A 10,744-nucleotide genomic window follows, 5' to 3' on the forward strand; every position below is an offset into this window, starting at 1 on the left:
ATCTCAACTTGACTCAACATGTCAGGCTGGAAAATTTTCTGTAAACCTATTTTCTTGAAGTTTTTTTTTAACTTGTCCAGATTTACATCATTACTCCAGTGTCTTTCCCAGCTAATACAATGTAATCTGTTCCTAGGTTGTTATCATTTAAGGTGCTAAGTGTACTTTCTGACAATTCTGTCTGGTCTTTTCTTCTCTGTTATGGTTTATGGGGGGGGGGGATGGTGGAGAAGACGTAATCAGTGGTTGATGTTTACCCAATCTCTTCATTTTAAGTCTGTTGATTTATGAGGGAAACACAGTAAGAAGTCTCACAACACCAGGTCAAAGTCCAACAGGTTTATTTGGTTGCAAACGCCACTTGTTACCAAACAAACCTGCTGGACTTTAACCTGGTGTTGTGAGACTTCTTACTGTGTCTACCCCAGTCCAACGCCGGCATCTCCACGATTTATGACGGAGATAGAGACGTTGTTCTTTGTGTGCTTAGTGCGATATGCATCAACAACGCTACAATCAGCTCAAGCAACAGCGGATCTGGGAGACACACGTGGCGGGCTGGAAAAGCTGCCACGCACGCTGCCACTTTCCGGCCCCGCCCCCAACTCGCACCCGAAAGTACTCCCCGCCCCCAACTCACGGGATGGGGGGAAGGCCCCGCCAATCAGACTTCCCAGAGGGCGGGGCCTAGTAAGGTCAAAGGTTTCCTTCTCGAACAGAAGCGTTTAGAAGCGAGTGGCGCGGGTTTATAACGGACGTTGCGCGAGGGAGGAGCAGCAGGGGAAAGATCTGGAGAAACTGAGCACCCGTAAGTGGCGGCGAGAGGTCCGTTGATCGTGGTCAATTCCGCCATAGTGGTTGTATTTTTTTTCGTTTCCCCCCCCCCCCCCCCCGGTTACCTGATTTGACGAGTTAGTTTAACGCCAGAGGGTTGATTCGTGAGGCGATGTAGTCGTTATTTCATTTTTTTGTGTGTAATTTCTTTTGATGCCGTCAACCTAAGCCGAGTGCTTCTGTTTGTGTGAGGGGAGGGATGCCGGACAGGCACGCTGGCCAGTCAGGGCGTTCGGCGTCACAAAGGTTGCTTGGAATGTTGAGGGGAGGGCCAATCAGAGAGGGGGGTGGGTCGCTGGCTGCCTGTCTGCCTCGCTGATCCTGAGTTCAGCCTCCAGTGGAAGGAGTGAAGTGGAGGGAGTGGACTTTGAGAGAGGGAGTCAGTCAACTGAATAAAACTGCATCCCCCTTCGCCCTCACTCCTATCTCCACTTCTGAACCTTCCCATGCCAGGATTCATCCTGAAATCCACCCCCCCCCCCGCCATTTTCCTGTCAGTTAATTTCTTCGTCTCTTCCAGTATTTGAAACCTCTCCTTTCAGATAGAAGTTAAATACAGCAGATGCTGGAATCTGAAACAAAAGCAAAGTGCTGGAAAAGTTCAGCAGACCTGAAAAGTCTGGGGGGGGATGGGGGGAAGGGAGTGGACCAGCCTAAGATGCTCTGTCAGGGAGTTGGCACAGACTTGAAGGGCCAAATGGCCTCCTCCTGCACTGTAGTCATTCTGTTCTGATTAGTATCTGTTGTCAGAGAATAGAGCGGATGTTTGGGGGGAGGGGTCCACCTGATCTGATTTCAAGTCAAGAGTGACCCCGACCCCCTCCCCCTCCCTTCTGCACCTGATTTTTGAGTCAGGGTGACCCTCCATTTGTGGGTCATCCTTGGCTCTATTGAAACATCTGAGATTGTGTGTGTCTCCTGAATTACTAGAACAACTAGTTGCTCGCTGTCCTGGTTTTCAGGATATGGGGGGGTGGGGATTAATATCTGGGATTATTTTGCAACTAGGTTCAAAGTGACACTGCAAAACTGAGACGGCCCCAGTGCAACAAACTGTTCAATTCAGCAGTTAGTGCTGCAGGAAACTGTCGAATGTTGGCCAGCTGCCATGATTGTGTCATTGTCTCTACATTGGAGGAAGTCATCTAAGTTTAGTAGGCTCAATGAAAAAGGTTTGGAATGATCTTGGAGGCAAATGTGCAGATGTGCTTATGTCTTTGTGCTTGGGTGACTATTTACAGACATGTAACCACGACTGAGGTTGACCCACTGTTCCAAAGGCTCTAGCTGGGGCAGGCATGGGGGCTGAATAGCCTCCTATGCTGTAACAGTACTGTGATTTCTGTGATGCATGTTCAGTCAGTAGTTGGGAGATTGATGGAGTGCCTTTGTATGGTGAGCTGTGCTGCTCGTCACAAACTGTGGTTCCTAGCATGTGCTTTCTGGTTAAAATGACATATTTATGTAAGTGGAATGCCTTTTTGAATTTGTCAAATGTTTTGTGTTTTACATGAATTACATTTCTAAGAACAGTTATTACATGAAGCAGATATGGCAGTCCATTTGCACATAGCAGTGTCCTTCAAACAGCAATAAAATAACATTTTGGGAGGGATTCAATGCTGCAGTATGTTGTGAAATCTAATGTATATGTTTGAGGAATATAACTTTTGGTAATTGAACTTTTCAGTGCAAGTTGAATGTTTCCAATTCGCAATCAAAAGGTTGGGGGACATGTTGACTTGGAAGAGGTCAGAACTAGAAAAGTAAAATCATAAACAGCAAGGAACTTTCTCTGAACTTTGTAATTGTGTCAGTAAGTCTAGAAAGCATTGTGCTGTCTTTGTTAGAAATATGCTATTAATATGGTTTCCCAGAATCAAGGAAAACTTTGGAATTCAGAAGTAATTAATCTGCATTTCTTCTTGAACAGGTCAAGACAATCATGTTGCAATAGAGGTGGTGATTCAGGGAGAGCCTTAATTTGAAGCTTTTTAAATTTTGCATTCTGTGAGGGAATTGCAGCTAGAAGATTTGTTGTAGCTTGCAACTAATGGTAAATATCTATGGTGGTTCTCGCAGCCTTGTGGCAGAAGACCCTCAGTTTGAATAATTTAGCTTGGAAAGAGTTGGGAGGGAGGGGTTGGAGACATTCTATGAATAAAGCTACAACAAGAAACTGAAGACCCCACAGCCATGTATTTTTTAAAAATTGGAGGATCACTTGGCCAAACGCTAATAAAAGGATCCCTATGTTTGTACCTTTTGAGGAATAGCTGGAACACAAACAGAAAAGTTAATTCTGTACGTCTGTGACAAGCCATTTTGGGTTGGTCCCAAGAAAAGAGAACAAACCTTCAAGGTTTTGTTTGATGAGCCTTTTGGGGAAGCAATGGTGAAAAGTAGAATTTGTGTTTATAGCACAAATCTTTATATGTGATTATTTGGCCCAAGTAAGCTTACAAAGTCTTTTTTTGTTTAAGTTTTGTTTATTCAATAAATTTTGTTTTGTTAATTTATGAAACTTGTGGTGTGGTTCCATCAGTTGATTGCAGAATGTTCTGATCTCTTCTTTAAACATTAACACTCCCTAACAGGATTGTAATAGGTGGTCAGTTGAGTAATCACTAATGACCTCCTTGAAAGGAGGAGGTGAATTGGCTCCTGAGATTGGAACAGGCTCTGACTATCTTGACAATCAGGTACCTGAGCCACGGAGATCTGCATTATTCCAGAATGCTGGCCATGACTGATCAGTTGGCTCCATTTGTTGGAACTTGAGCTTTGATTTTTGTTAACCTGAGGTTTACTGATTTGTAAGCAAGCTGGCTACTGTGTATTCCATATGGTCCCTCGCTCTCCTTCTAAGATACTCATTGAAATATATCTCTTTAACCAAACTTTTGATTGCCTTTTCCAGTATGTCCTTATCTGGCACAGTATCAGATTTCATTAGCATTCTTGTGAAGGGGCTTGGGATGTTTTACTGTGTTAAAGGTGTTTTGTAGATGCAAAATTAAACAATAAATGATGTCAAGTTAATCAGTGTACGCTATGGGTAAAAAATGTAGCCAACATATTCAGTATTGTCTGGTTAACTTGAATCGAAGAACATATTGAACAAAAAGTCAGATGACTTTTGCACTAATAATGCACTATCCTGTTTAAAAATCTCCTAAACTCAAGTTCTTAACCAAAACGCACACTTTTTCCAGGTTAAGCTATCACAGGACACAAAAATATTTATTATATTGTACAAATTTAAGGGTTTCAAGTATAGTCCTCCTATTTTGAAATAAACTCATTATGTCACTGTTATACAGGATCTGCAACATGTTATATTGGAGTAGAGTTGTGAGGAGCTGCTTCATAGGGTTTCTATGTCTTGTCCTATGGGGCAGACAGAATCTGCATTCAACTCTAGCTCAAGGCCATTTGCCACACGATGTTGAAGTCACTGAGGGTCATCGACCGAACATTCGTCTAGATAAGAACCTTGTTCAAGACAAAGAGTATGTAACTCACTATTTTTACAGCGTAACAGAATAACTTGAGAGTAAAGTAGTACAGTATTTTACACTTGACTGGTAACTTCGCTCATTTGCCATTCCCATTAAACATTTTAATTGACCTTGTAATGTTCTGCCTCTTTGTCTCCATGTTGCTCGCTTGCTTTTTTTGTCCTCCTAAACCAACAACATCAGTTCCTCCCCACCCAGCTGCACAATTTTGAGAATTGTTGCAAAACTTTGTCCCAATAACCAGTACATAATTAGTGCATAATGGGGGTTGCAATATGCTGCATCATGTAACGAGTGCTTGTAAGACATGTGCAACTATATTGCCATGCCACCATGGGTCATCAGCAGCTTTACAGGTCTCGCCCCAGGAAATTCGGCCAGGGCTCCCACTCATGTCATGTGTATGCAAACCGACACAGCCTGATCTGGAAATACAGCCTCGACGTGTGCCACCAGTGCTTCAGACAATATGCGAAAGACATCGGGCGCTTCGTCAAGCTGGACTAAATTGCAAAAGGAGCAGGAGTGCATTCTAATGCAGTACAAAATAGCAGCATTTATTGAACAACTTTTACTGTCTTTGCCTGAAAGAAGCAAACTTGTGATGCTCCAGTTTTATAAATAAAATTTACAACAAAAAAAACTCAACTGAGTTGAGAATAAAGTAGTAATTGTAAGCATGTGCATTGTAACAATGGAACTACTTTTACTTTGTACATTTTCTATTAGTAGATTTTCTCTCCAAGCTTTGCCTATGTCTGAGAAATGTATGTCGTGTGCATTGATGCTTAAGTGAATATTGGGAATAATTTAGCTGATTTGAAGTATCCTACAAGATTTAATGTGTACTGATCCATCTAAATTCCATTGCGACAACAGTAGCTTGTTCCAATATATATACCTTGTTTTCCCATTGCTCCTTAAAAAATAGAAGTATACACAGTAAAAGACCCTTTGTAATATTGCACATACTTACAATGTTCTCTATAGCTGCCCACTGAATATCCTAATAGAACAGTGCATCTTGCTTCAATAGCGCCTGTAAGGAAGGAGCAACTTGATTTTTATTTTCCGTTTTGCTCATTGTTATATACACCCCACCCTTTTCTCCCTTCTACCATTCCCCTTCCAGGGCTCAATATTAGGCCAGCCATCCGGCTAGGCCATGTCCCTTAAAATGCAGGAAGGAATCAGAAATGCAACTGCAAGCCTGTGATAGGTAGCTATGTCTTGGCTGCTGACATAGATGACAGCACTTTAAATTGTTCGGAAGGATGCCAGATACATTTGAAACTTGGTTGCGTTTTCATTTTACACACAGGATTGTTGCAGGTTCTAATTTCTGGACACATCTGGAGCATCTGAGAACCGCAACCATTGCAAAGTGAAGCAGGATGGCAAGAACATGTTCTAGACAGTGTAGAGGAAGATCTAATATAATGGCTCTCTTACCCTCTTTCCTATGTGTCTGGGGAATGTTATCAAGTCTCTTTTAATGATTTGATTTTTCTTTTTCATCAGTTGAAATATTGATAAATACAAGTTTTCAAACAATTTGGATAGATGGAAGCTATTAATTTAACCAGAATATCTTTAATCATTTTGGCTGCAAAGGCTTAAAGTATGATTTAACATTCCAGAAAGCTAATTAGCATTGCTTCCCTTAATTTAGTGTCATAAACCCAGTCTGACCTGTTTTTCAGATTCTCCTGTTCCATAATTTAGTTATCTTTAAATTTCTAAGCCCCACACTCGAGTTCCCACCCTTAGCATCTGCCATCTGCCATCTCCCATCTTTTTGAAGACCTTCCTTTAAAACTTGCCTCTGACCAATATTCTGTTCAGTTCACATCTTAATATTTTCCCATCTCCCCTTGGATTCAGCGTTAATTTTAATTGAATATGCCTTAATGTGTTTTTTTATGATCAAGACAATATACAAGTTGATGTTGGAATTTTGTTCAAATCCTCCTGTGAAAAGATTGTATTTTCTGTAAATCAGGTAGGAGAAGTGTATTTCTAGCAGGCAAATTTTTCATTATTGATGCTATTTGCAGAACACTCTTCACAGCAGGAGTTCTCAATCAATAGATGATACTATTGTTAAATTGGAATTGCACTATTAATAATGTGATTTTATTAATATTGCAGTCATATTATGGAGCATTTAGATGGTGTGATAGACAAACCAGAATCTGAGATGACACCACAAGAACTTCAACTTCATTACTTCAAAATGCATGATTATGATGGGAATAATCTTCTTGATGGATTGGAATTAATATCTGCCATTACACATGTACATAAAGAGGTAATATGTGCGAGGAACATTCAGCTACCCTAGTGTACAAACTGATCAAATCAAGGACTCTCCTAGTGTGTGTGCAATTTGGTTGTTCACTGCAATTGAAAGCAACTATGATTCTTTTTCATAGAATCCTTACGATGCTGAAGAGATCATTTGGCCTATCGAATCTGCACCAACTCTGACAGTGTCCCTATCCATGAAATGCAGATTATGTGCTCTCAAAAGCATTGTATATCAAATTATGCTCTTTCAGTCTTTATTAATTTGTGCACCACATCATTGGGTTTCAGTACTCAGAGCAGGAGGACTCTGCTTGTACATATGTATCGAGAATTGCAGTTTCCTACAGCTGCTAAATTTTAGGAGGGAAAATAGATATGAGAAAGGGTTTTTCATGATTGCATTTTTTTCATAGTAAGTACCTTGCTGTCTGTCCAACAAACTGATCTGAAGTTATATTCCACTCAATATAAGACTTCGAGGAGCTGGGGGACATCTCACTGTTTCGTTATGTTATGCTTTTTATCAGGACCTGGGATACATCAGCAATTCAGCAGTGCTATGCTTTTAAAGTACTTTTCATCAATAGCGGTCTGGGAACTTGGCTCACAATTTCCTTATCACTATGATGATATATGTCAATATGTATGTTGGAATAGCATACATTAAGCTAATTAAAGTACTTGGTTCCAAATTTGTAAGCAGAAGTACATGCAGTTTAGATGAGTTTCTCTGTAAAGAGACAGCCTCTTCCACAGATCTTCTTTTGAATCTAGTAAAATATGCAATTGAAAATATTTATTTCAATATTTTTAAATTATGCATATTTGTAGTTTAGCAAATTGTGCCATTTGTTGGTTTTTGGACTTCATACATTCTTTTTTGTGTTATCTTTCTGTGCAGGAAAGTGGAGGCCAAGGACAGCCCATGAGCGAAGAAGAAATTGTTAGTTTAATTGATGACGTTTTGAGAGATGATGACAAAAATAATGATGGATACATTGATTATGCTGAGTTTGCAAAGTCACTCCAGTAAAAAGGACACACACATGGAATTATATTTCCCATTTTATAAAGACCATAGTGGAAACAACTAAATATATTTTTTATTATTGGTAAAGATCAGTTAACTTTATTTCCATAACAACTGAGCCAATCATAGTTTGCTAGTCTCCAAAAACCGGAAGATTTTAACTTCTGCTGTGTACAGAATTGCAAACTCAGATGTTTTTAAACATTCACTGGATGCTTATAAATATTTTTGTGCAATTTAAAAATGAAACTTGTACAAGAGCAGTGTTAATGTTGCTTTCCAATGTTTCAATATTGTGAAATTTTGGCATTTGTACTGTAAATAAAACAGTAATAATTCAAGTCTTGACATGTCACTTTAGACCATCACCATAAAATGATTTTGTATTTAAAACGTTATCACTTTTCCAAGTTACGCAAGTCAAAATTGTTTCTAGCTGTATTGGGAAAAATCAATAGATTAGAAGAGAGTAGTTCTTTAAACATGAAGATATTTAATAGTTTGTCTGTTTTGTCTCATAAGCTGCAATTTATATGTAGGCGATTAGTAAATACCCTAGTTGTATTACTACTGTACAGTTCACTTTATATGAGGTGGTGTTTGTGGAATAAGCTTTTTAAATGTAAAGATCTTTGAGTTCCAGGAGATCAGTGATATTGTATAACAATAGCTAAGAAACCTTGCTGTTAACCTACTTCTTTGAGTTGAATACAACCTTAAATTATTGGTCTAACATTTTGATACAGAATGTGCTTCACTGATCATTCTTCACCTTCAGTTCCTAGTTTCTGCTGAACTGTCAGAAGAAGCAGAATGAAGATTATTTGCTCCTGACTGAGTTTAATCAGTTCTGTGGTCTTTGGAATATAGAATGTCAGTGTTTGTTTGTAAACTAATGTGTTTACAAGAAAGTGGGCAGAATCTTCATCATTTATGTCTATAAAATGTATTACAATTTTAAAATTGGCTTACTGAAAAGCTTGTATTATTAATATGTTGGAACCTGTTGCACATTTTTAACTGATTTGGTGATGAAAGCAGTGGGTGGTAACTATAACAAACTTCAGCTTTGAAATTATGCTGTTTGTACTTGAGTGTACAGATACTTGGTGAGTTATGGCAATTTTTTTCTATAACAAACATTAAAATAGCCATGAATATCATACAGATGTAGAGTGTTCATGTAATATTCACACACCACAATTTCAATACCTTTTTATGGGAGATCTATGAAAAAAGCGGAATTCTAGTTTGTATGTGAAGTGGATCAAAGATGTTTAAATGTGCCTTGGATGAAATGTACTACCTCGCTCATTCTGTCCCATGCATATGCACCAGTTAAAATGCTGAATAGTAACTTAATTGTACTTGGTTTTCATAGCTTTAGCATTCTTTTAACTTGGTGCAACTTGTTCATACTTGTATTTGAGAAGGTGACAAATTTCATATACTGACAGCATTTTCTATCAATTCTTTCAATATACTGATTTCAGATGGCATATTTGTAGAAGTGTTATATTTGGCAAAGTTGTACACAGGTGGTGATTCTGTATAGTTAGATCATCTAATAGAAAGCTACAATTTTCCTTTGCAGTATTGACCTCTGATTCTTTTCTCCCACAATGTTTTTTTTTTGCGTAAGTGTCTTCCTGTTAACACTTTCTGAAGTAAAGGAAGACAATCAGCTGGGATCCATGTACATCTGTGGCCTAATTGCTATTGGTACTTGAGTACCCTCCCAAATGAAGAATGGTCACATGAGAAATGTCATGGGTCTGGAATTGTATCACAGCAAAGAAGGTGATCTGCAATTGCAGTAATGGAAATGAAAATGATTTGGTTAAATGAAAACTACTTGGATAAGGAAAGAATGCTAACCCAATTTCATGAATATAAAACAATTTGGGGGGGGTAATCAGTGTTTTTAATAAAAGTTTTTAGCATAACTTTTTTTAAAGCTTTATGCCTTAGTTTGGAAAGTTGGGTGTTTCAATATCCATTTTTAACAGCTTTTTCAACCTGCGAACAGACTTGAGTATAGCATCCTTTGAACTGTGCTACAACTACCAGCTAAAATAATGCTTGTATTTTGCTTTGTCCTGATTTCACCTTCAAAGGAAAGAGAACTTGAGCATCAAAATTTCTTTGGTGAATATTTGCTTAATCGTATACGTGACAAGCAGGAATGAATTGAAACGCTTAAATTTCTGATCTCAAACTTTTCATGGGTATTCTAAGTGTTGGGATATTGTTTGAAATGTACTGAGATAAGCAAAATGCTTATTTTGGAGTTTTCCTTTTTTTTATCTTGAACCTGATTTGCTCAATTTGTAACTGTTACACAGTCTCTTGGTGTTATTTATCCTTTTTTTAAGGCAGAAAAGTTCACTTGTAAATTTAGACCTATCAACAAAATTAGGAGCTTTCAATAAAACTTTTTATTCACAAGCTCACACTGCAGTTTGCAGGCAGTTACAGCTTACCTGTGGGAGCAGTGTATTTAGTTGCACACATACTGATTTGAGACTATGACATCCTTACGTATTTTATCCTTATACTGCTTTTGCTGGTTTGTGTTTTGAGAACTGTGGAGAATTTTAATTACAATCATGTTTAAATAAATGTCATGCATAAAAAAAGTACATCAAGTTTGGCCAAAATTGATATTAGTAGCTTTGGATGAAGGATAACCATGGGCTCTTAGAGGCTTGACTGTAATGCCAATAAAATATTTGAAAAGAAAACTCCTCGATTTCTTGCATTTCACTTTATCATAGTCTTTACTGCCAACAATTGCATGCCTTTTTTCATAATGTTATTTAATATCGTAAGCTGTTAATTAGTGTGCGATGAAGGAGCTAAGAACAAGCTTTAGATACAAAATGCTTTCAAATGACGATGACTGGCTGGATCTAAGCTAAAATGCTTTTCATAATCTTCAACTGCATTTATGGGAAATTCCAGAAGAATGTTAGCTATGTAATATTTCCATTTGATGAGAAACAGAAGCTATAAATAAATGTGAACTAAAATTTGGTTTGTTTATAGC

At 38.3% G+C, this 10,744-nt stretch overlaps 1 protein-coding gene and 1 pseudogene across 6 annotated transcripts; both read left to right on the forward strand.

Moving 5' to 3' along the window:
* Positions 1–691: 691 nt before the first annotated feature.
* On the forward strand, positions 692–10,439 carry mcfd2 (multiple coagulation factor deficiency 2, ER cargo receptor complex subunit). Of its 6 annotated transcripts, none has more exons than XM_080200621.1 (4): positions 692–808; positions 4,158–4,346; positions 6,507–6,666; positions 7,567–10,439. In XM_080200621.1, the coding sequence occupies exons 2-4, from the start codon at positions 4,168–4,170 to the stop codon at positions 7,696–7,698; spliced, it is 471 nt and encodes a 156-aa protein (XP_080056747.1). In that variant the 5' UTR covers positions 692–808; positions 4,158–4,167; the 3' UTR covers positions 7,699–10,439. The 6 variants fall into 6 exon arrangements, with proteins under 6 accessions (XP_080056747.1, XP_080056752.1, XP_080056748.1 ...); XM_080200622.1 differs by having other exon boundaries at positions 712–825; XM_080200624.1 differs by lacking the exon at positions 692–808 and adding an exon at positions 840–860.
* Positions 4,355–6,495, forward strand: LOC145351027 (small ribosomal subunit protein uS14 pseudogene; annotated as a pseudogene).
* Positions 10,440–10,744: the final 305 nt, after the last annotated feature.

The sequence above is a fragment of the Carcharhinus amblyrhynchos genome, chromosome 12 (genome assembly GCF_965287045.1).
Source record: "Carcharhinus amblyrhynchos chromosome 12, sCarAmb.v2.hapA, whole genome shotgun sequence".
NCBI lineage: Eukaryota > Metazoa > Chordata > Chondrichthyes > Carcharhiniformes > Carcharhinidae > Carcharhinus > Carcharhinus amblyrhynchos.